The following is a 27,454-nucleotide window of genomic DNA, read 5'->3' as shown; positions in this document are numbered from 1 at the left end:
GAAAGGGTAGTAATATAATCCGAATGGTCTAAGCGAGAAAATGACCATGTGTGGAGCATAAAGATATAATGTAAGCTCCTCTTCAATTTTGTGAATTTTTTTTTCAAAAATAATGAAAATGTCCACATGCGGACTAAAAGACTTCTCCAAAATCCTAAGAAAATCGCAAAAAGATATGGTGATGTAAAGAGACCGGATATGGATTCTACTCGGGGACAAGCAGTAGTGCTTCATCCTAACGGTTCAAACATGATCAAGTGTGATCCTCTCGGCGGTAGTGACCGCAAGGCTAAGACATCCATTGCTATAGTATATCCTACAGTCATTATTATTGTATGCATAATTCTTCATGAAAACTACCTGTCCATGATCACTTACCCCTTTAAGCTACCAGCATCTGATCCCAAGTATGAGATCCCAAACTGCAGCTAATGGTCCCCGTTCGATGGGTGAGATAACAACAAGATCCTGGACCAATAATGATACAATAACTGTGAACCTATTCCATGGCATCCAGGGGTGAGAATAAACAGACAACAAAAATGCATGAATGTTAATGCCTAAGCTAAATGTTATGCAAAAATATAAAAGGTGAAAAAGAAAAAATAAATTTTTTTTTGGATTTTAAAAAAAATGAATGAAAATTAGCTTAAATCTAAAATGTTATGCAACCTAATTAAAAATGCATGAAAAAAAAATATAAAAGGAAAATGAAATGCCCCACCCCAAGCTTAAGAACAAGCATTGTCCTCAATGCTTAAGGTAAGGGCAAAAATGACCTAAATCGGAGGATTGGATGACGGGAGATGTTTGTGGCGGTGGTTTCGTGAAATTACGACCAGTAGAACTCCGAAAATCTTGAATTTTCCGGCAAGGTGGGTGCTGGAAGGTTATATGAGAGGAATGGAGTGGGAGGTCAGATGATTAAATGAAGAAGAAGGGAAGCTGAACATTTTAATCTATGGGTCAAAAAGGGTCAATTTCGGTCAATGTTGGTCAAGAAAAGTCAAAAGGTCAACTCATTAAAAGCTTTGGTCAACACCTGGTCAAATAATAGCCAAAAATAGCCCAAATTGCCCAGCACAGTGCGCGGGTCGCGCAAGTCCCCACGCGGGTCGCGCAGACCTTGCAGTTAAGTCTTGGGCCAATGTCGCTTCATCACACCTGGCCGCGCAACCCACCCGCGCAACAGCACGCGGGTCGCGCAACCCGCTGATGCTGATCTTCATTTTCGCTTCATTTTTCTTCGTTTTTCACCCGTTCTTGCTTCGGACAGCCCCAAACACCTAGAAACTCTTGATTTCTTCAAAAAACAACGCTTTTGAATCCCATAAACATCTTCAAAACTCATTTTGTTCAAATTAAAAACACGAAAACACAATGCTTTCCAAAAATGCCCTTCTTTAACGTCTTTGGCGAGACGCCTCCAAACTTCACTTTAACACTTTGGGGCGTCCAAATGGACGACATCTTGGACATTTGAATCAAAACCTTCATTGAATGGATTCAATCGATGTCCATTAACCTTGCAAATTTGCCCCGTGTCTACATTTTTTAATTTCCACACCTCCATTGGGACTCTTTTCTTGTATTTGACTTTCTTTTTACGGGAGAACCATACCGGACTTAGACCTTTGATAATAGAAATCATCCAACCATATTCTCTCTCGTACTTGTTCCGTAAGGTGACCAACTCTTCCCTCTTTGACATGGTGGTTGAGTAGGTGACCGGTTGGGCGTCTTCTTTCTTGTGATACGTATCATTTGAAGAGTCCGACAAATTTATCGCTTCTGGCTCTTGTGGTTGGTCTACCAATGGAGTTAGTTTCTCAATGGTAGTGGGTGGCTCAACCTCTCTTTCATTAACCCATATCACTTCCTCTATAGTTTCATTGTTAGCTTTTTCAATTTCTTCTTCTTCTTTAACAACCTCTTCCACTTCTACTTCTTCTTCCTCTTCTTCATATAACACTCTTGGGCCATCAAAAGTTTTCTCATCTTTCAAAGGAATGCAACATGCGTTATGACATGGGCTCTCTTCAGATGGTAATTTATGTTGAGATTCCACCATACTCAATGATTGAGAAATTTGTGTTATTTGTTGCTCTAAGCTTTTGAGGCTAGCTTGAGTTGTTTCCTGGAAAATTTGGGTAGAAGTGGAAATGCTTTTCACAATTTCCTCTAAGGACATGCTTGGCGTTTCAGTTTGTTGAGGAGGATAAGGATAGGGTTCTTGGAACAGTGGAGTTGGTTGGTATTGGTTATTTCCCCATGTTTGGTATGGGTTTTGGTAATGGTTATTTCCCCAAACTTGGTTGTTGTCCCACCATTGATCATGTTGAGGCTGATCATAACTCCATTGGTTTGACCGGTAGTAGCTTCCTTTCTCTTGCACTTCTTCCCATTCTCCTTGTAAGTATGGACACATGTCGGAATGATGTCCATTTTGGGCGCAAAAATCACAAAGAAGAGGTGTGGACTGCACACTTTGGTCACTTTCAATCATCATAACTAACTGAGCTAGCTCAGAAAGTTGGTCTTCAGTGCAAGGAATGTTCATTTCCAAATCATACTTTTTTTTTTTAATTTCCGGGTTTTAAATTAGAGTACCTGCACAATGAGATGTAGGCATAGAGAAACAAACTGATTAAATCAAAACCAATCCCCGGCAACGGCGCCAAAAATTTGGTGGTTGTCGAGGCCAACACAAATAATAACCCTAAATATTACACACTAAAATAGTGTATAGTGGTAAAGGGATCGAATCCACGGAGATTGGTTCAATTTATAACTCTATGAAAAATCTCTTTGTAAAAATACTTGTAAAATGACAATAAAAATAAAATGGGGGGTTTTGGTGTTTTGAAATACTTGAAACAAACTAGAATTAACTATGATTTAAATAGACAAATGCAACAAAAATAAGAGTTTGATGTAAAATCAATAAGGGAGAGATGGTTGACTTAAAGTTTCCTCACTTTGACTTTTGATGAACATATCATTAGAATCCAATGGTGCAATACTTTGATTTAAATCCTTAATTTGGCTATAGTAATCCAAGGAGCTTGAGATTACCTAGACTTTTCTTAATTGTTGAAATGGCTAGAGAAGCTCATAACAATTTCCTTAGTCAAAGGCACTAATTCCAAATAGCATGTAATTAGTGAAAGTCAACTAGCATTAAGAACCAAAAAGTCACCAAATCCAAGAGGGGTCAAATGCTTTCACCACCATGTTGGAGGAAATGTTTTTATGATTGTGTGAAGCAAAAACAACACAAAAATCATTTGTTGCTTGCTAATTTGAGGATCCTTTACTTAATCAAGAAATTAGCCAACTAATCACCACAAACACATTTAAACTCATGAACTAAAACATACAAGTAGTGATAAGATGTTAAAACACAAAACATTCCCATAAAGATTTAAGAACATGTTCATGGATTCTTCAATATTCAACAAAAGTTCAAAGGATTAACCAAAAGTCAACCAAGATTAGTTTAGCCAAGCATGGCTAAACACAAAGAAACAAAGTTAGAGAAATTTGTACCAAACATTAAGCAAGAATCAAGAGGTAAAAATATGATGTTCTTCAAGGGTTCTTGGCCTTCAAAAGTCTTCAAAACTCCAGAGAGAATCTCCAAAAATCGGATGTCCAAGAGTCTCCAAAAGATGGGCACCAACCTTCCTCAAATAGCTCAAAAGAAGAATTTCCGAAACTGCCCCTGCAGAGCCTTGCGCGACCCGCGTGTTGTTGCGCGGGTGGTCCCTGGATGTAACATCTTTGAGGTTTTGGGCCTCCATAGCTTAGCCCACTTAGCCCAGATCGAATCCAATCACCTCCTAGCCCATTTTCTTCAAGTTTTTCTTCATTTTAAGCCCAATTTGACCTCTCCAAATCCTCCAAAGCTCGTGCACTCTCCCGATTAACAATCTATGCAAGCTTGAATAAACTCCCGCATCTTGCAAATTTAAAGTCTATTTCTCTCCAAGCCTTCAAATAACCATCAAGCTCGCTCCATGCATCATCTCCACAATCACCAAGCCTAACATCATTTTTGTCTACCAAATCTCATCGCTTCCCATACGTCCCGAACACTCCAGCTCTGCTAGACCCGAAAACCTACAATTATGCTCACAAGATTCGAAAGTACCTGAAATAGTCATAAAATAACAAAAGGGAAAATATGCATGGAAATTATCTAACTTATGAATGAAATATGCTAAAATAAACTATAAAAAGAAGTAAACAAAATTAACTATCAGTCATCTTTTGTCCAAAGGTGTGTTGTGATTCCATTTGAGGCATTCACACTATTGGTGCTAAATTCTTAAAGGTCCAAGGTTTCTAGCCACAACAAAATGTATGTCATCTAACTATAATTTTGTATTAAAGATACTCTATTGTATGCTAATTAGGATGATGCTTTGGAAAATCAAAGTTTGCATATATATTAGAGAAAACATAGATCCAAAGCATATAGGGTTGCATGTACACCATAGGAGTGTCAGAATGCTCAAACCCCTTCATTAATATCAATTATTAATTAGAGTAATACGTAATATATGTTAGGCAGAGTCTAGACCGACAGTTCGGGTATGGTATATACTGCTTTTACTTTACGAGGTGAGTCTTCTCACTATACTTACCTGAGTGGTAATTACTATGCGACCGGAGGGTCTTATTTGTGTTATTGACTGGAGGGTCTTATGTGTTTATACTGAGATATGTGATAGTATGCATTTTGTCTTTGTGATTCATGTTGTATATTATTTTGTGCATTTATTGAGATAGGGCCAGAGGGTCCAACCCGAGTTGTGAGACCGGAGGGTCCTCACTGAGATACAAGATTGGAGGGTCCAACCCGAGCCGTGAGACCAGAGGGTCCTTATCGAGTTATAACCATGAGAGGCTAATTATTGTGTGTGGTATTTTGGGAAACTCACTAAACTTTGTGCTTACAATGTTGAGTGAAATGTGTTTCAGGTACATCTCAGGATCGCGGAAAGGCGCCGACATGATTGTACACACCAACTTGTTGATTTATCTTTTGAGGATTCTAGGATATGTGACAAACAGTTTTTATGTGGTTGTGTTTTGAAACAATTATAAACTAAGTATGAAATGTTAAACTGTGTTTTTTCGTGAAATTAAAAATGAAAAATTTATTTGAAAATTTAGAGTGTTACAAAGATCCTCCCCTCATGATTTTTGCATTATGAATAACTGTACTCTGATGCTTTGAATATTATGATTTGGTATTGATTTTGAACAATCGATGAATGATTTGATGGACTCTAAAATGATTTTTTTATTACTGTTTGGGGACGCTACGCCAATTAAGATTTAAACATACAAGTTGATTTATACCTGGACCAAATGCTACACTTCCCCTAAGGTTGAGACTCACCTCCAGCCTGATAACTATATGGGAAAACCACAACAAGTGGAATAACATAAATTTTTCTTTACTTCAATGGTATAAAGGTTGGGTTACATATCTTTAAGGGGTATGTATTTGCACGATAAATCTTTCTAAAAGTATATTTTGTCTCCTATACCGACCAACCTCTTAAAGAGATTGGTAAGCGAGATCCTTTTTGTTCAAATTCAATATCAATTTGCGATAATAAGCCAAGCACCATTTATGGATTTTTTTTTGAAAAAGCCTTACTATCCGTAATTAAGTGACTATGAATAGCTTTTATGCAGTAAACCAAAAAGAACTATATCAAAATTTTGGTCTCCACCACTAGTTAGCTAAAAACGTCATATTAGTCAAGTCAAGACATCCAACCCATAAACCTCCCATCTCCTTCAATTTGGTGACCACCTCCCAAGCTATCCAATTGATCTTCTTATTCTCATCATCACTAGCACCTTTTTTAGGAATGAAAGAGAGGGAAAGAAAAGGAAGGGGAATGAGTAATTTTTCCTTTCCTTCCATTCATTTCCTTCTTTTTCCTTTTCTTCATTTCCATCCCAATCATCCAAAAAATGAAAGGAAATAAATCTTAGAAAATACTGTAAACCATTTCTTCCCCTTTCAATCCCTCAATTTCCTTCCCTTTCCTTTCTTTAACGAAACTCAAGAACACCATTCCTTTCCTTTCCTTATCCTTCTCTCCTTAAAAAATTTGAGAACACACATTTCATTCTATTTCCTTATCTTTCCTCCCATTTCCTTCTTAAAAAAATTTCGAGAACAATGTAGAAGACTATTAAGCACCAAGTTATGAAGCAGAATGAATGAGATCATAAGCTCAACCACAAAAAAAACCTAAATACCAAGAACATAAAATTTTCATGGTTGTCTTCACCATATCATTTTTGACAAATAACAAGAAGCAATTGCATATTTTTGTCTAAAAAATATACTATTATTCTTCAAAATCATTTTACCTTTTTATATAACTAGATGTGAACCCCATGTATTACATGGGTGTATTTAAAACAATTAAATATGTATAAAGATTTGAGAAATTTGAATTTATAAAAAAATGAGAAAAATATTGAATTACTAAAATTAAAGTGTTTTTTTTCTCTTTTAAATTCAAACAAATCATTTAGATAAAATAATCAAAGCAAATTAATGAGATTTTATTTTAAAATTTTGAAATTATAAGGAAAGTCCATTAATGAAATTGATATGCATTTATTATTAAATTTAAATACAATATGGAATTTAATAAAATAGAAAAACCACAAAATTACATATTGAATAAAAATTAATTCAAAATAACTACAAAATAATATGTGGCAAAATGAATGAGAATGTGACAAGTGGAAAAAAAAAAAAAAAAAAAAAAAAAAAAAACTTAATTTATTAGAGAAAAAAAGAGGATGTTTGTTGCGGCGGTGTTTTGGGAAAAGTAATAATTACCTAACTTAATTCTTTTTTCGAGCGGGTACTACTCGTAGAAGTGGGCGTAGGTTAAGAGAATCACCCTTTCAGCCGGTAGAGCGAGAAAGTTTTAAGGGGAATTCTAGAGAGAGAAAGACTCTGTGTGCGAGAGACAGAGTGCGAGTTTTTGATGCGCATCGATCGACGACGATGTCAAAGATGAAGCATCTGTTGCGAAAGCTTCACATCGGTGGTGGGTTCAACGATAACAATAATCGACTCGCCGCGGCCGACCCGTCATCACGGTCTCCGGCAACGACCACGTTTCACTCATCGTCTTCTTCTCCATCTATGTTGCCGATTGTCGATGGAACCGGAGCCGATTTATCTTCAACTGCCCAGAACGTCAACGACATCTCAAACTCGTCCACAGTTGATTCTAATTTCTTCGAAGAGGAATTTCAGATGCAACTTGCTCTTGCGATTAGTGTCTCATCGGGATCGGTCGAGACGGGTCAACCTGATGCTGAAACCGAACAAATTAAGGCTGCTAAGCAAAGAAGCTTGGGCTGTTCTCCTTCTGAACCCTTCGTTGAATTTCTTTCGCTTCGGTATTGGGTAATGTATTCATATTTTTCTAGGTCTTAAATTTTGATGGCTACGTAAGGTTACTTTAACTAATCGCATTCTATACATAATTGAATATGCATTTGGCTTCAACTCTACTTTTGATCCAAGTGCCGTGTTAGTAGCGTGAGTTTCTTTGGACTTCAATATATACTTACGAACGTTGATGTATTAAAACATTGATTAGCTTAGGATCGTACTGACATCTACGACATAAGGGACCCTTGAATTATGAATTTGTGTCTTTTTAACAATCAATGATTGAGCTCTTGCTAGAGAAGGAAATATATGAAGATAACCACAAGTTTTAGAAGATTTAACCTTTGCACATGGATCTGCAACATAATTCTACTAAGCCCAAGTAACAACAAAATTTACATTGAGAGGATATAAGTTTTTATAACAAGATTTTCTTAACTTGAATCACAATTACTGTAAGCTCTAGCTGTTATTGATGGAATGAATGCTGGACGAATGGTTATCATCATCAATGCTGTTTAGACAATTGAATGTTTATCAGCTTTATGTAGTAAATGATAAAATGTTAAATAATTATTTTGCAAATAAAGGTAATAGGAGTTGAGTGACATATTTTGAGTGAACAGTATAGAACTTCTTAATCTGTCTCCTTTTCCATTACACCAAACAGTATGTGTGATCAAGCATCCATAGTATGCTTGGGCACATACAATAAAAGCATATCTATCAAATTTTTTGCTGGCATGTGAATGATATCTTGTGAAATTGAGTTATATATTTCAAGTTCTACACTTATTAATATTTACCACGTATCTAGTACTGCTTTTATGCTTCTTATGCAACATGCTTTTTAAAGACAAGCTTGTAAATGATGGAAAGAATTTTGTACATGCAGAGCAATAATGTTGTAAATTATGATGAGAAAGTGATGGACGGTTTCTATGATGTATATGGGATTACTTCAAATTCAATCACACAAGGGAAGATGCCATTGTTAGTGGATCTTCAAGCAATAACCGTTTCAGATAATGTTGACTATGAAGTAATTTTAGTTGACCGAATGGTTGATAAGGAACTGCGGTATCTTGAGGAAAGAGTTTCTACTATATCACTGGAATGCCAGGCTGCTGGGACTAGGGAGATTATGAGTACATTAATCCAAAAACTTGCTAATATTGTTGTTGCTCAAATGGGGGGTCCTGTTAGTGATGCAGATGAAATGTTGAGAAGATGGACTCTTAGAAGTTATGAGTTAAGGAATTCCATGAACACTATCATTCTTCCTCTTGGTTGTCTTGATGTTGGACTTTCCCGCCACAGGGCCTTGCTTTTTAAGGTATTCAACTTCGTGTATCAGTTTTTTAAGCAGTTTGTTGATACTGATAGATAGTCAAAATCTTATAAAACCAATTCTCAAAGTTCAACCCCAAAACATGTAGCTTCACAAGGAATAACATTAGCATGATGCTTTGCCCTTTTTACCTTGTATGGTCTTAAGATTCTTTGAACACTTTGTCAACTATTCATTTAATGCTAGGTACTCGCTGATAAGATCAACCTTCCATGTAGTCTGGTAAAAGGGAGCTACTATACTGGCACTGATGATGGAGCTGTGAACTTGATCAAGATCGATAATGGAAGGTAAGTGATCATGTCTTTTGTTAATTAGTAACTCCACCATTTCATATGCATATATATATATATATATATATATATATATATATATATATATATATATATATATATGAATATGAATGTGTATGATTTGCTCATTTGTGATTGTATACATACATATTTTTGCTTGTATTTGTACAATACCTATCACCTATGTAGGATGCACATTGATGTAGGATCTGGTTTTTCATTGATGCAGTGAATACATTATTGATTTAATGGGTGCTCCAGGCACCCTGATCCCTTCTGAAGTTCAGAGCTATAATCTTCCAAATTTTGGACTAGATTCAGTAGCAGCTACACCTCAACCAGATAATGTTGGCAAAGTTGGGACTTCAAGTTCTGAAGTGCCTTCTATTATAGGCTCACAATCAAAAGGTCTAAAGGATGGAAAAGTTATGAAGAGAAATCAAACTGAGAGGTTTGAGTATGATTTTGGTAACCTTCTTCCAATCCTCAGCAGGTCACATGAAGGCCCATCAAATGCTGGTGGAAGAACATCCCCTGCACAAAAATTGCAGATTGAAGATGTGTCTGAATGTGTCATAACTGCTGCAAAAAACCCAGAATTTGCTCAAAAACTCCATGCAGTTCTATTAAATAATGGTGGAACATTGCCCGATTCCCTTTTAAATGTAAATAACCAAGTGAAGGGAGAAGCAGACATATGTGAAACTGTTCATTTGTTAGATGCTGACATGTTGAACGTTGGTGGTCAACATGGTCAATTGTTAATCATGTCTAATAATGAGGAGCTTCATGACAACACAAATGTTACATTTTTTGGGTTACAAACACAGCAAGAAGTAATGTCCAAAAAAGATATACCTTCTGAATCTACTTGTGAAAGCCATAGTGAGGGAATTAGTCTTACTGCAGTTGAGTGGGAAATTCTGTGGGAGGATCTTCAGATTGGAGAACGGATTGGTATAGGTGAGATACATATACCCTTGTTTACTGTTTCTTAAATCAGTAACTGCATAATGTTACTTAAATGGTGGTAAAAAAGTTTATATACTGTTTCTTTATGCATCATCTAGAGAATCAAGTGTGTGGATGAAATCTTATTATACATAACATTCTTATGGTTCTTCCTTTCTTCCAGGTTCTTTTGGTGAGGTTTATCGTTCAGAATGGAATGGAACTGTAAGTTGCTATTTAATAAAATTATACTTAAAGATATTTTCTGTTTAATTGATTAAATTGGTATTTTTTAATAGGAGGTGGCTGTGAAGAAGTTTATGAACCAGGATATATCAGGCGATGCACTAACTCAGTTTAAAAGCGAAGTAAGTGCTACAGCTTTTAAGTTGCATCATTTATTAGAGTCAACATAGCATTCATATTGTTCAAAAAAAGTATTCAAGATAGTGTTGTTTTTGTAGGTTGAGATCATGTTGAGGTTGAGACATCCTAATATTGTTCTTTTCATGGGAGCAGTTACTCGTCCGCCAAATCTTTCCATCCTCACAGAATTTCTACCAAGGTGGATTATTTTATTTTTATGAGATGATTATCTTTCAGTATTTCTCATTCTCTTGTTTCCTGTTTGATTTATGTTACCCAGGGGTAGCTTATATAAACTGCTTCATCGGCCAAATGTCCAACTTGATGAAAAGAGGCGAATGCGTATGGCTCTTGATGTGGTAAAAATCAAATGATTCCAGCTTTTAACCTTTTTGTTTTTCTGTAGTTAATTTTATGAAACACTTTCAGGCAAAGGGAATGAATTATTTACACACCAGTAATCCAGTTATTGTGCATCGGGACTTAAAGACTCCAAATCTCCTTGTTGATAAAAATTGGGTTGTGAAGGTTTGTATATGTATATATCCATCTAATATGATAAAAGTTGGTTGTTAATATGTATTTACATATTTTGTTAACGTATGTATGCAGGTATCTGATTTTGGGATGTCACGCATGAAACACCACACTTTTCTGTCTTCAAAATCTACTGCTGGAACTGTATGTTATGTTGTTACTGAATGTGACTTGTTGTATATAATATAAAATGTCAAAATAGCATTTAATGGATGGGATTATTTGCAGCCTGAATGGATGGCACCAGAAGTACTAAGGAACGAGCCATCGAATGAAAAGTAAGTAGGCAATTATTTAAACTTGTGGAGTTAGATAGTGGAAGTTTCAGGAATGCATATGTTTCAGTATGTAGCTAAGAGAATAGATGGGGTGGGTTATTTTGCAGGTGTGATGTGTTTAGCTTTGGTGTAATATTATGGGAGTTGGCAACTTTGCGTGTACCTTGGATAGAGATGAATTCAATGCAGGTTGTTGGTGCTGTTGGGTTTCAGTATAGACACCTTGACATTCCTGAAACTGTTGATCCTGTGGTCGCAAGAATCATAACTGATTGTTGGCATCCGTAAGTCAATATTCTATTCTTTGATTCTTTCTCATCGACTAGCATGGGATATTAATTAGTTATAGAATGAGTAGGGATGGAATTAGGGAAAACACACATATTCAAGATAACTCATATAAGGAAGAAGGTTAATTGGTTGGAATTGGAAGAGGTTGATGGAGTAATCAATCAGTTGTAGTTGTTGCATTTAGTATAAGGGATGCTAACATCAATATATCTATACATACAACACAAATGAACATATTGAAGCTCCTAAACATCATGCACAAAGACAACAACAATAGTATTGGAATCCAAAAACCAAAGTGGGAAGGGGTGGGTAGATGTTGACAATCTTATCTTCACTTCAGGGTAGAGAGGTTGCTTCCATAGAAGACTTATGACAAAAAGGAGTGCAAGCCAAACACGGGGGAATTTGGATCTAAAAATATGATACTAGTTACTAGCAAAAGAGATTAAAGAAAAAATAAAGAAGATAAATAATGTAGTGTAGTTAGAGGCCACTACCCTAATTTTAAGTCTTTACCCCCTTGTATATGAATGAGGTCATGTTCATGTCCTCCAAAAGTGGCATCACCTTCATGTCTTGTAACCTCATGCGATCTTCCTACTTCCTCAGACAACCTCTCTGCCTTGCTTCATCGGTCATAAATGTCTCTACCCTACCAACCTTAGTCATTGATTGCCTTTTTTGCACATGCTGGAACTACCTTAATCAGCTTTTCGGTGATGTATATTTGTTATCCAATCCAACAATAGCATCCTCATTTCTGCAATCCATATTCCTTTTGTATGCCTTGGTTATCGACCAACGTTCGGATTAGTACAAATTAGCTGGCCTAACTGGCAACCTGTAGAGTTTACCTTGGCTCTCTCTTGTCGCTCAAAACTGCCATGGCCACCCTCTACTTTAAGCATCATGCCATGCCTTTATGTTGGCATCTCAAAAACCCTAAGAAGTTAAAATTCTCATTTGGGTGTAGTACTTGCTCTTTCTTTAGAGACTCCCTTCCTTTGGAGTTGAACTATACTTATTCAGTATTATCATTATCTGTAATGCAATCTCCTCCCACATATTCAACCTAGCATTTTGTCATTAACACACCCTAGCTTTATATCTTGATACTTGCCTGCCACTTCCTCACTTTTAATCTGTGAAGAAGCAATCATTGCAAGTTCGTTGTTGCCCTTCTCATCTTCACCCAATTTCCTCCTCTTATGGTCCTCATCTTTCACAAAAAACACAAACATGACCATTTGCTCTTCTTAATACACCCTACATTTCCTATGTCCCTATTTGCCTGCTCTCTCTGGATTATCTGTATCCAATTTCCCATACATCTCTCTCTCTCTCTCTCTCTCTCTCTCTCTCTCTCTCTCTCTCTCTCTTTATATGCCATTGCTTTCTTCGCATCTCCTTTTATCTTTCCCCACCCTCACCCACTCGTTTAAAACTCCTTTCTTTTACCACAACACAATTCTTTATGCTCCTTGTCCTCAAGACCCCCATCTTACTAAGCATTAACAAATAACAACTATCTAAATCAAAAGCACCACAACTTAAACCAAGCAAAATATAACTAAAACAACTAACCCATCATGACAATTATTGCGTAATCCAGTTACAACCCTAAAAGTTTTATGTGGAATCTAGTACCCCCAACTCACAATGTTGACTAACATTAAGTGCAATAGATAAGTTAGATTATTAATCCTTCATTCTAAACAAACTCACTAATATATTGTTTGTTTTACCTCAAAATCGAAGTAGGTCCTAAATTTGAATTGAAGGATACAATAAACATTATTAATGAACACATAATGACCACTAAATAGTGGTATCATTTCTACGAATTTTTTTATTTTTATTTAACTAAAAACACACGTCATGTCATATTTTATCTATTATTTATGTTGAAGGAACGGTACTTTTTATTTGGAGATTGTTTAAATCCAGATAGTGTTGATATTGTAGTAATCGAAGAGATTTCTTCGTCATGGAAATATGATTCCTTCTCCTGTGCTGGTTATTATTCATTTTCATTCCTTGGTGGAATGGAATGAGTAATGATATATTATAATTATAAATTACTTCTTTTAAATAAGCTTCAATAAGTATAATGTTTTTAAAAACAATTCAAAACTTCATATATTTTTTTCTTCCAAAAGTAGACTCTTGTAGTAGTTTTATCTCAAGATCTCATGGAATTTATTTTTATTTTTGTAAACAGTTCTATTAAAGTGATAAATGTTATTTTTTTCACCATTCGAAATATATATGAATTATGTTTATATGCAAATTATTCAGTGATATATCTTTATTTGTTTAAAATTTATTTTCATATAATAATAATAATAATATATGTTTTTTTTCTTTATTTATGTATATAATTTGATTTAGTTTAGATAACATCTTGTTTGAATGAGTAATTCCCTTTCTTCAATATAGCTAACCAAAGCAAACATTATAATGGAATGCAATGATGAATTCCATTCCTTTGTGTGCAGCGAGCCACAGGCTCGGCCATCATTCAAGGAAATCATTGCCCGCCTCAGAAGTCTCGGGCGGCTCTCGGTGGAACGAATAGAAACTCGAATAAATCAAAAATAGAATTCAGTTGTATGTAAACTATTTATATTTTATAGAGGTGGATAGATGAAAGAACGATTGTTGTACAAGATTAAACAACAACAACAACAACAAAGAGTTGTGGGTTGGGAAGTGTTGGTTGACTCCATAAGGCAGGGGGACAAAGCACAGCCAAGCCAAGCCAAGCCAAACCAAGCCAGTTGAATGACGACAAAATCAAGTGTTTGTCCGAGTGGTTTATTTGGGTACCAACTTAGTTCATTTAATAATAATGTCTATAAAATTTGTTTTAACAAAGAAGAAAAATATGGTGTTTTCAGTAATTGCAGCTTCCAAATTGTAAACACTAGTAGTGGTCTCTGCAAACCTTCAATGTTTCTTGCGCAATTTGTACATTTCTTCACATTTTCATACCAACTTCTTCAAGATACAAACAATGCATAAACCAAAAAAAAAAAACTTATTTTGGGGTGGAATATATTTGTTTTCCTTGTCTGATTTTGATTTTTAAAAAGATTATAATAGTTGCAGACCGCTGAATCGTCACTGTATGTATGTAAGACGACCCATGTTTTTATTAAGGGTGATTCTAACTACACGAATCTAAATCCAAATGCACGAAGATTAGATTGAAATGATAGATGTCAGTTATCAATTTTAACATATTAAATTGATTTTTTTAATAAAAAATATTTATTCAAAATTATTAATGTCATTTTTCATTTTACCTTAAACGTCCTTATACTTATATTGATTTTTAAATCAACCCTTTTATTTTCTAAGGCTTTAATATATATATATATATATATATATATATATATATATATATATATATATATATATATATATATATATATATATATATATATATATATATATATATATATATATGGGAGGGTTCAATTGAGAAAAAAAAAGGTTGAAATGGGGGAATCATTCTCAGCCAATCATTTATTTTTGCCGCAAAAACTTCCAACGTACCGGCGGAAATGGGAAACAAATGCACATGTGTTTTCCAACATAATATATTTCCTTAAACTATGCTAATCATTACCTTAATATATACAAAAACATAGTTTTTTTTTTTTTCGTTTTTTTTAATTTTTATAAGCTATTTTTATCAAAAAATGATTTTAAATATACTAAAATTCATGATTTTTTATTCTCTATTAATAGACATCCATATTGATATAGTTTTAAGATAAAATAATTTTTTTTTTTATATTTTCAGCTATCGTTATTCATAAATGAATAACAATGCATCAGATTTTATTACAGTACATTCGTTATTCACTTATGAATAAAAAGTATGATTTTTTTTTACAATTTAAGTATCATTCATATATGAATATAACATATAATAAACATAGTATATTCATATTTTAATATTGGACGATGAATTCACTTGTGAATATTAACATAGTATATTCACTTGTGAATATTAGATGATATATTCACTTATGAGTATTAAATGATATTTCATATGTGAATATTACATAGTATTACATGGTATATCACATGTGAATATTACAGAGTATATTGACTTGTGAATATTAGATGATATATTCACTTATGAAAATTACACAGTATATTCACATATGAATATTACAAGGTATATTCACTTATGAATATTGAAGGTATTTTGAAAAATATATATAATTTTTATATGCTATTCACATATGAATAACATACATACTTGCATATTTGTTTTGTGTTTTTAATAATCATATACTGATTCAGGTGAGAAAACATATTCATATGTGAATATAACGTGGCAATTTAGTTTATGCATTTCATCAAACAGTTGGAGTGCAAACAAGTTAACTATTTTAAAAATGTTAAAAACATCAAGTTATCAATTCCAAATCATCATATACTTCCGATTTCGACTTCAAATGCGATAACCTATTTCTGATCGATTTCTCAATTTGATTTTGATTTCCGAAAATCCGATTGGGAACCTGTGATTACCGATTCTAAGTCCCTCAATGTCGACTGTGTCTGCGAGTCCAGAACTCCGATTCCAATTTCATGAACAGCGAAGAAATTCCGGTTTAGTTGAAGAAATCTGGATGATTATTGAAGGTTAGAGGAAAATTTTTGATGATGAACGAACAGTTATCGAATTCTCTATAGTTACGTATTTGAGATTGAAGGTTATTACGATATTTACAAGTTTGCCACCATGTCTTTTATGCTTAGATTAAATGAGTGGCTGAGAATGATTCCCCCATTCTCAACCTTTTTTATTTTCTCAATTGAACTCACCTCTCTCTCTCTCTCTCTCTCTCTCTATATATATATATATATATATATATATATATATATATATATATATATATAAATGGGAGCGTTCATAAAGATGTTACTTTTCAAATTTATAGTAAATGACCTTGTATTTATATTGATTTTTAGATTAAACCTTATACTTTACGACTTTAGTTATATATATATATATATATATATATATATATATATATATATATATATATATATTAGAACATCAGAATCGCACATATATAAGTTTGCTAAATTAAAAAAAAAAAACAATTTTTTTTTAAATTTATAGAGATATTAATAATTATAAACAACAAAACATAAATTTGATTTTATTAATTATCAGATATTATAACTATAGAATTGTTACAATTACTGTGTGCTGCAAATGGAGAAATGTAGGAATTCAGGCGAGCAGCATAAACAGTTTCCCATCCAGCAGACTGTGATGATCTGTTGTGACACCAAAGTGGTAAAATAGTAAGCATTGGATATGCTCCATGTAAATCAACATTCACATAATGATCACCTCTAACAAGAGCAATAACAACAACTCTATGAGTTGAGATGTCTTGGGGACCAAGCCATAGTGGAAAACATGTTGATGGACTATCTTTGCTTAGAAAAATAACTATTACACTATACTTGTTAGCAATGAGAAAGCTAGTGACTAGCATAATCAACCAACGATCTTTTGGTGCGAAACGTGATCCATTGAAATTCAATGAGTGAGTGATGTATGGTGTTTAAATCGTAATAAAAAATCTGTGCGTACTCAACTAGGTGTGCTAACAACTCATTCTGTAAATCTAAGCGGATTTGACACCAATTATCTTCACTATAACCGAGACACGCAGCTATTGCACGAAATCCACAATTTCCATCTCCCCTCATGTTTTGTATGTTTGTGACATGGATGAAATTCATACGGAATTTCATTCATAAGTGGATCTGAATTATACATTACTTGTTCTTGGTTGAAGTACGAGCTATGCATCGATTGTTCCCGATTAAAAGTTGAGTTGAACATTGGAGGTTCTCGGAACGAGTACGTACTGTGCCTATCCGGTTCCTGGTTTAGATCAAACAAATTAGATCGCATATAATCAGGCGTATAAGTAGAAATGCTATGTCGATACGGATATTGAGTTAGTGGCGCTTGAGTCGGTTGATCTTGAGGTGGTGGATCTTGAGGTGATGGGTCCTGGTTTAAATCGATATGGGCTTTCTTGAAAAGTTTCTTCTTTAAGGAGGGGCGTCCACGAGTATTTTTGTGAGTAGCAGGTTCAGAAACTGAAGTTGTTGACGACGTGATTAAGTTTAGTAACTTCCTTGCTAAACTTAACTTAAGAGGTCTTGATTGTTTTTCGTAATGAGCATTAAACATATTTACCTCAACTGCACAACCCAAATTGTCATCTTCTAACGATTTGCATTCTAATAAATCAAGTTTCTTCCAAAACTTATCTACTGAATGAAGCGGTACACAATGACCTTTTTAAACAAATATAGCTTGTTCATGCGCACATGGCAGCCCATAACTTGTACGTACTTGACATCCACAATTTTCATAAACAAATCCAAATTCTTTGGACCGCTCATATTCTTTGAAAATGATATCAAGTGCATAAATTGAAACGAAACGACACAATGGTTTTAGATGCGGTATTTCGTAGTACCGATGTACAATCAAAATTTTGTTATGCGCAAGACTCGCTTTTATACCTGTGTATTGTGACTCAACAACATCAACAATACGCTTCAATGATTTGGCGATATCTGATCGTGATGTTTCGACATATCTTTTTAACTTGGCATGTTGACTTTCAGCTCTATTAGTTGTGTGGTTGCCAAAGTTAAGAAACTTATCGGTCCATGTAGACACAAACTTTTCTTTGTGTGGTGTCAACCATGTTTTGTTTAGATAAGAAAATGCACCTGAAATACATAAAAAATTTCAGTTGATGTAATGAATTATAACATATTATAATGTATATTTAAAAATACCTGGATAATTGTTCGTAATTTTTTCAACTTGTGCCAAATTCTTGTTGTATGCTTCCTTTGTTTCAAAGTTAACCAACCTCGTCCATGACGTATAAAGAACATCCCAACATGATTTGCATTTCTTCATGATATTGTTATTTATATGCCATCTGCAAAGTAATCCTTTAGCATCTGGAAATATAATAGTGTATGCGTTCATAAGAGCCATTTCTCTATCAGTCACAATAACACGCGGCAACATACATCCTTCCATACCGATTTTAGACAGTCTAAAGCCCAAATATAGTTGGACTGTTTTTCTTCATGCATGTACACAAATGCAATGGAAAATGTCATATTTGTTGGAGTTACACCAACAATCTCCAATAGAGGCATCCCGTACTTGTTTGTCTTATATGTTGCATCCATTAACAAGACATGTGGAAATGCACACCATATTTCTAATGATCTTGGATGAGCAAAGAATAAATTTTCTAACTTATTTGTCAAAACATTTGCACGACTATAATAAACATATCCATTTTGATCTAGAAATTCCATAACACCTTGCATTTGAGTTTTACCTTCTCTCTCCCTACGTCGAAGTTTTTCGTCTGCATTGTAGATAGTTTTGAGAGTAGATACATTTTTCGGATTTAGGTTTTTTAGTGCAGATAATATATCTTTTGGTTTGACATTTTTTTTTCAACAAATCTTCCACTATTCGATATTCATATTCAGTTAGCCGTCGTGGATAAGGATGGCCTTCTAAATATAATGACGGCTCATGGTTATGAAATTCACATATCATTTTTATCTTTCAAGAATTATCTACTAACGAATATTTACCCTGTAGTCTAAATGGACAATTAATTTTTTTTGTCCCTGTTTTTTTTTTTTGGAGATTTGTGTACTTTTGTATGTACCTCCACGGTCACATTGAAATACAACATTAAAGTTACGTTTAGAATTTTTTATGACGATGACATAACCTAAAGTATTTACCATATTTTGCACTCAATCCATCAATTCTTGACGAGAATTGAACACCTGACAATTATATTATTATCAGTAGCTAACAAATCCACTTGATGCTTACATTACTGTAACAACATACTAATGAATTTATATCTTATATGTTTTGAAGGGTGATGTGTCATCGAAGAAATAACGACTTTCGTTCATACTTTCATTTTCATCTGCTTCATTTATGTCCATTGGATGAATATCCGTTTCGAATGGCGATGTGTCGTCGAAAAAATAATTACTTTCATTGAAGCAATTATTTTCATCTACTTCATTTGTCTCCATTGGATGAATATCATCTCTCTAAACATATATTTAATAATAATAATAATAATAATAATAATAATAATAATAATAAGAAGAAGAAGAAGAAGAAGAAGAAAGGTTAAGTACAAATACCTCATAATATGTGTCATCCATCCATTCTTCTCAACTTGTTATTTAATAAAATCTATATTTATAACAAATATCGTATGTTTGCTTTTAAGGAAAGTTACTTTCAGCAAGTCGCTTTCAGTTTACCATATAAGAAATACCAATCCTCTATATATATAAAAAGAAATTGTAACCAAATTTTTATTTTTATCCCTTCTATTTTTTTTAATGTTTCATAGTTTATATTTCTTATTTAACAAATTAATTTTTTTCTATTAATATTTAATAATATTCATTATTACTCTTCTTGTAAATGTATTCATGAGATCATTTTAATTAAACAACTTTTATAAATAGGTAATATGTTTCTATTTGTTAGTTTTCAAAATTAATAAAGTTTTAAGGGTTTAAGATTTAAATTGATAAAATCTAGGGTCTTTTCTAAAACTACATCGTAAACCGAAGGTATAAAATTGTAATATTACATTTTATCGATAAAATGATTGACACACATATTAATACATTTTATCGGCACACATATCAATACGATAATTGAAATTTTAATAAAGTTATAAATTGGTCGATCAATATGAATTTTGAAAATAATAAAATATATTATTTTCATTAAATATCCTTACATTTATATTTGATTTTCAAATCAAACCTTATATTCCGCCGCCTCGGCCGGGGGTATAACAGTTGTAGGGCTTAAAAATAATTGACAAGTTACTAATACATTATAATATAACCCTTATCAACATTTGACGATAATAATAGTTCATAAATCATTTCTTACTCGGCGGGTTACTAAAAATAATTATTATAAACTGTGGTGTTTTATTGTTATAAGTTGTAGGGTGTAAAAATAATTGACAATTTACTAAAAATAATTGATAAGTTGTGGTGTTTTATTGTTATAAGTTGTAGGGCGTAAAAATAATTGACAAGTTATAAGCGAGCTATGACATATTTTAAGACGTGACATAAGACGTTAATTTATTATATACTAGGCGAATGCCCGCGCGTTGCGTAGGATATAAAAAAAATATTTTATATTAAAAATAACTAAATCATTGTTATTAACAATTAAATAATAATTTCATAAAAAATATTTTAGTATTGTTATTATGTTGAACTATATTATAAGAGATAAGGTTGGAACTTGAAGTTGTTTTGCATATACAAAATTATATGATTAAAATAAAAAAAAGTTAATTTTTAAAAATAAATAAATCATTATTGTTATCTATTAAATAATAATTTCATATTAAATTAAAACGTTTATATTAAATATTATTATTATGTAGAAAATACGATAATAGAGACATCTTTTTATCTATCTTAAATTTTATCATTGTGTACAACATATGATAATAGAGACAACTTTTTATCTTAAATAATAAAAAAAATGTTTTGTATCACGGTTTAAACCTGAAAAAAAAAATGATAATAGAGACAACTACATAATTTTTTTTTCTAATTGAAACACGGTTTAAACCTGAAAAAATTCGGTTCAAAACCATTTTTGGAATTCTAAAAGTTAATTGGACACTTGTCAATATAGACAATCTCACCAAATAATACCTTCAAAATCCTACAAAGGTAGGCATGAGGAAGTTCTCATGGTTTGGTCCCTTTGAAACATTTCACAACCATTTCTATTTATAGAAGAGGAAACATTCTCTTGTTTACTCTCACCATCGATGTGGGATGGAGACATTGTAATAAAACACCCTTTCTTGTTTATAGAACATTATTTAACTTATTTATAATATTATTGTAAAGAAATTGAAAAGTCATGGGAGTTTCAAATGAATGTGGTGAAAGGAAGTTAAAAAAGGGAGTTTCAAATGCATGAGATTCACGAAAAAATGCTAGCTTTATAAGTATGTATGATAACAGTTGACGTAAGGGTGGTTAAATAGATGGTTCTAGAAACGAGTTAAGAATTCTTAAATTAATCGATCGTTAAAATTATAAATTTAAAATGATAAAATATATCATAGTAAAAAATAAACTTTATTGAAAATGGATTTAAATTCATAATAAAATACCAAACGTTAATATTTTGAGATATATTACTATATTATTATACAAACCTTACTATTTCTAAAAATAGGTTTAAGACGTCCAAAATATAAAGCTGAAAGTACAAAGATTCATCAATAAAATATAATTAAATCTGAAATAGTCCGAACTTTAAGCTGATGGTACAATCAAATAATGCACGAATTTTATCCGCATATCAAACATATACATACTATTTTTATTCCTTAAATATCTTAACTTTCGAAGTAGTTTGTAAATTGAATTGGTCAAAGTTGACCCTGTATTCCTTCACTTTCGTCGAATTGAATCAGTCAATGAGCGATATACGTTTCATAGCAAAATCCCTGAAAACTTATCCCTCTACAAGCGTTCTTTCCTCTCTCCATAAGAAACCCTAACACGGCTCCACCTTGTCATTTCATACTGCCATATATAGAGAGTTACCTTTCCTCCCTGTTGACGTTGAAGATCGAATAATCTCTACACACGCACCGCTCACCACTCTCGCTCAATACATAATTGTTGAGTGTTTTTGTTTTTGTCTATTTCAAGTTGAACATAGTTTGATTGATAAAATCATAATGATTTGGCGATGCTATGGTATGTTTCTTAGTTTTTTTTTTTCTAAAATCTTGTGTATGTTTATTTGTGTTCATGTGTGTATTTGACCTTCACCACCATCTATCGCGGTGGATTTGAGCTTCTCATTATGCACACACCTTTCCCCAGGTTTAAGTTTTCTGATTTTGATTCCCTTGAATCATTTTTCTTTTTCATTTTGCTGCAAGGGATTTTGTATTTTGATTTCCAATGGTTGTTCTGCTTCTGTTTGATTTTTAGGTTTTACCCACAGGAGATGTTCTAAAGAGATGTGGAGTCGGTATGGTTATCTCTCTCTCTCTCACACACCGCCCACCACGCCTCACGACCATCCACCACACCGATCTTTGCTGGAATCTATTCATATGATTCAAGAGAAACCCAAAAAACTCCTGAGCATTCTCTCTCCCAAGCATCTATTTCTCTAAGATATGGAACCCTAAAATTGCCTTTTACACCACGGTCACTTGGATGCATATTTCAAAATCGCCTTTTATTAATAGAATGTATATATATAGGTGACTAATTTGATTGATGAATGTTAAGTTGCCTTACATTTTTATTTTGTTTATATTCAGTTTTCTTAAGATGATGCTACACATTATTAGAGCTACTGAGCTGACATCCGATCTAAATGACCTATTTAACTACATCCTACTGGTTTGGTAATAAACTTATGTAGGAGTTAGAGTTATCTATTCAAAGGGCCTTACATGTTATCTTGGTTTGTCAAAAATCAAAATGAACAACTAGATCATGTATTTCTCTTTTCAGGTTGCTGTGGTTTTTTATTAAAGTGGACAAAGATGCCTTAAATCAACCTTTATTTGATATCTCTTGAAAAACAATATTTTCAACGACTTTGTCTTTTGTGACTTTGAATATCAAAAATCTATCAGGTCCACAAATGGAAGTTGGTAAAAATAGAGGTGAGAATCAAAAGGGATATTTTATATTTCTTTTAGAATTTTTGTAATTTTTATTAATGGGTGTTCTTATGTTTCTTTTTTCAAGTCGTACACATGTTTAGCATGACAACTGAGTGAATAATATGTGTGTTATGATGGGAGAATATATAACTTTATATTGGAACTAAGAAATAGTAGCCAAATAGCAACACAGAGGCTGTAAAAAATAGTTGATGTTCTTCCTATTAATTTTCATATCGTTAAAACAAAAAATCTATATGCCCGTTTTTTAGTAAACCTACATATGTTCTTGATTAATGCAGCAGATATTAAGGGCTAGAAGTTACCAAACTACAAAGTGAAAAACAATTATTTTATTTATGGCTAAAGGATTAACTTTGTGTGAGGGTAATACTAGACTTATTAAACATTCTCTTAATAGGAAAAACTTACTCTACTTCTGTACAACATCCAACATTTATAGTTTGCTAAATAAATAATGGTTGTGATCAAAGTATATGTTATCGTGTGCTAAAGAGAAGGAAATTAATATGCGTATGTGTTCCGTATTTCTTTGTTATGGAAATCTGGATTATTACCCTCTATTTCTCCACTAAAAAGAAAGGATGTTGTGTTGTAATGGTTCTTGTGCTATAAATACTATGAAGATTGAAATTGATTTCTAACTTTTTCAGCTTATGTTTTGCGATTAATTTAATTGTTATTTTTACTTTTTGCATCAATGAAAAGCAAACAAGATAATCATCGATATTTTACAAATTAAAAGCTTTAATAAAATTTAAATTGTTTTACTAAAAAAATTGAAATAATATTGTAATAGTATATTTTTAAACATGGAAATAAATAATAATAATAATAATAATAATAATAATAATAGTTATAATTACTTTATTTTTGATATTCGTGATCAATTTTAGATAAAACTGCATAAAATTAGAAGTTGAATAACTACTTCGTGAACATTTTTAAGTTGTTCAATAATTTGTCAGTTTCATTTTCTAATTTGAATAATTTGTAAGTTATTCCAAATTATATCAATTTACATTTCTTGTAAACATACATTATAGTTTTATTTAGATGTAAAATGATATTTGTTAATGTATTGCAAATTTTTATGGAATGTCTTTTACAAATCGAAACCTAAAACTCAAAATCTTAAACAATATGACATACAGACTAAATTTATAAAAGGGAATACAAATTTGTACTTACCTTATCAATCATATTTATATGTTCAATCCTATTTGTTGATAGTTTTTGTTCTCTTTAGAATATAACATCTTTTATGAAAGAAAACTAATAACTGACAGAAGAATTGATGAAAGAGCAGCCTTGACAAAGCCCTACAATACGTATCCACCCCTACCTTTGCCACCATTTCATCATCTTTCTCTCTCTCTCTCTCTCTCTCATTGCCAAAACAAATTATTCGCCGTCCGCCGCTTTACGCGGGTAACGACTATTATATATATATATATATATATATATATATATATATATATATATATATACACAATAATAATAATAATAATAATAATAATAATAATAAAAGTAGGAACCGCTAAAATATTTAAGTAATATATATAATTTTACAAAGCAGTTAAAGTAATATGTAAAACTTTACAAAAGGGTAAATTATAAATTTGACCTATATTAAAGAACTCTAAATGAAAATTTTATAAATAAGGATTAAAAACACTTATTGATTTAGTGTAGACACGCAATTCAATGCAACAAATACACGAAAAATTTATGTATATAGGAGGACCCTTTTTCTAATGGTTAAGGGATGCAAACCACATGTATTTTCGTGCTTCAACAAAACTAAACTAATTTTGTACATATCAATGTCAATTGGCTATAAAAAATAAGATATTCCCAAAACACCATATATTTTTATAGGATTATAGAAAATAACAAAAAATAATTGCTAATCAACAAAATGACCCTGGATATGAAAGGGATCGTTGTGGAATGAGTTCTATCAGCTTATGTGGTCCATCCTGTTTAGAGAGAATCTAAAATGTGGTACCCATCATATATGGGAACAACATTTTAGATTCTCTCAACGATTTTGACAAAACAACTAATTGAAGTGGTACATGTGATAGTCTCAAAAATAGTCTGTTGATAATATTGTGTTTGATTTCATTTCTTAAAATCATGTTTAGAGAGGATCTAAAATGTGGTACCCATCATATATGGGAACAACATTTTAGATTCTCTCAATGATTTTGACAAAACAACTAATTGAAGTGGTACGTGTGAAGGTCACAAAAATAGTCTGTTGATAATATTGTGTTTGATTTCATTTCTCAATTTAAACATGTATGATACCTCTTTCGCACAAAAGCCAATGATTATCGACTATTAGTGGCTTGTCGAATGACAATGCCTCTAGGTTACAATGTATAAGGATAATGAAGAGTTCATCAACTCAATGGAAAAAATCGAAGACACATGTTCTAACTCCAATGGTATATGAACGAATTTTATTGAACAATACCATGAATTTAATTGAAAGTTACATTGATAAGTTTGATGATCACTTTGAGGCCGGTTTTGCCGGAAGTTTCATAAGTCATTCGTTGAATTAATATGTAATTTTCTTTAGTTTTCATTATCCGTTCTAAAGCAGTGCAAAACAATACAAGGACGTTACAACATATTACAATGACATTCAATTAATTCGGGCAATGCCCTTATATGATTTGTCTTAAAAAATATCAAAATAATACAAAGACTAAAACCCATGTAAACTACACAAAAAAATCATGACAGATTCACTAAATTACTATCATTTGTTTTATTTGGTTTTTGCACCAGTGGGAAATATAAGATGTTTCTTTCGGTCATCTAAGTCAACTAATTATGCATTTTAATAAAATTCTCTTTACACTAGGTAATTCATCGTACCGATAAAAATACCCACAATCTTGCTCTTCATTTATGTTCGTAAATTTGAGAGTTTGAGCCATTTGAACAAGAATACATCACAATAATTCTTTTGAATAAGTGTTGGAGATTTGTTGTCCCAAATGATTTTATTTGCAAAAAAGTTGTCTATAATCTGAAACTTGTAGTCCATAGGTCCGAAATCCATAGTTCCCAATCCAAAATGTACCTTTTGTTAGGTAAATAACTAAATATACTTTGATGAGTTATTGAGTTAGTCTAAAATACCTAATTTTAGACATAATGGTTATTTTCGAAACATTTTAATATTAGTTTTGGGAAACAAACTATTTATGTCTTCGAAGCTTCATTATACATATTTTTTTTTTCAATAAGTGGTACCATGAAAGTTTGTCTTGAATTGGTTTCCTTCAACTACCATAATATTGATAATACATAAACCATGTTACCAATTTTTTATTTTTCTTTCCAAGTACAAGTTTTAATTTTGTTATGATTTGTTTTTTCACAAAATTGAACTTTTTTTCACAACGTTGTTTTTAAATGTTTAGAAAAGTAATTTTCCTTACAAATTATCATTTTTATAACTTTTTAAAATTTTCTACAACCTTTTCTACAACTTATATATATATATATATATATATATATATATATATATATATATATATATATATATATATATATATATATATATATATATATATATATATATATATATATATATATATAGAGGTTATTTTGTTTTCACTATCTATTGTGTGTATTTATGATTGATTCTGGGCCAATCATTTTAGTTATTTTAAGAAAGTAATTAATGCATATTACATATTGAAGATATAATGAATATTAATTACATATTCAGAATTTAATATGCATTAATTACTTTTTTAAAATAACTAAAATGATTAGTCCATAATCAATCATACATGCACAGTGAAAACATTTGAACCTAACTCTCTCTTTCTCTCTCTCTCTCTCTCTCTCTCTCTCTCTCTATATATATATATATATATATATATATATATATATATATATATATATATATTACAATTTTTTTACAACTTTTTTCTCAAGCTCCACTTACATATTAATGGTTTTTTCTTTTTGTTGCAAAATCTTGTTTACAATGTTTTTATGTTTTTTTCCTTACTATATCCTCTTACCAATTTTTATAACATCCTCTTAAAAGTTTACAT

The 27,454-nt window shown here is 32.1% G+C and overlaps 1 protein-coding gene across 2 annotated transcripts; it reads left to right on the top strand.

The window, feature by feature from the left end:
- The first annotated feature begins 6,923 nt into the window (after nt 1–6,923).
- LOC145091853 (Protein kinase superfamily protein) lies at nt 6,924–14,537 on the top strand. Of its 2 annotated transcripts, none has more exons than XM_079029668.1 (13): nt 6,924–7,462; nt 8,346–8,786; nt 8,988–9,091; nt 9,324–10,057; nt 10,230–10,270; nt 10,345–10,413; nt 10,510–10,610; nt 10,692–10,770; nt 10,841–10,939; nt 11,024–11,092; nt 11,177–11,226; nt 11,313–11,510; nt 14,019–14,537. In XM_079029668.1, the coding sequence occupies exons 1-13, from the start codon at nt 7,055–7,057 to the stop codon at nt 14,119–14,121; spliced, it is 2,496 nt and encodes an 831-aa protein (XP_078885794.1). In that variant the 5' UTR covers nt 6,924–7,054; the 3' UTR covers nt 14,122–14,537. The 2 variants fall into 2 exon arrangements, with proteins under 2 accessions (XP_078885794.1, XP_078885795.1); XM_079029669.1 differs by having other exon boundaries at nt 6,925–7,462; nt 11,334–11,510.
- Nucleotides 14,538–27,454: the final 12,917 nt, after the last annotated feature.

This window comes from Lactuca serriola, chromosome 3 (assembly GCF_051521515.1).
Source record: "Lactuca serriola cultivar US96UC23 chromosome 3, Lser_US96UC23_V15, whole genome shotgun sequence".
Classification (NCBI taxonomy): domain Eukaryota; kingdom Viridiplantae; phylum Streptophyta; class Magnoliopsida; order Asterales; family Asteraceae; genus Lactuca; species Lactuca serriola.
Note: the sequence above shows the minus strand (reverse complement) of the source record. Positions and strands in the feature narration are given on the sequence as shown.

Coding starts and splice junctions, on each gene's coding strand:
- LOC145091853 (XM_079029668.1), top strand. CDS start 7,055: ATGTCAAAGATGAAGCATCTGTTGCGAAAGCTTCACATCGGTGGTGGG. Junction 10,611..10,691: donor CTCACAGAATTTCTACCAAG/GTGGATTATTTT, acceptor TATGTTACCCAG/GGGTAGCTTATATAAACTGC. Junction 11,511..14,018: donor ATAACTGATTGTTGGCATCC/GTAAGTCAATAT, acceptor CTTTGTGTGCAG/CGAGCCACAGGCTCGGCCAT.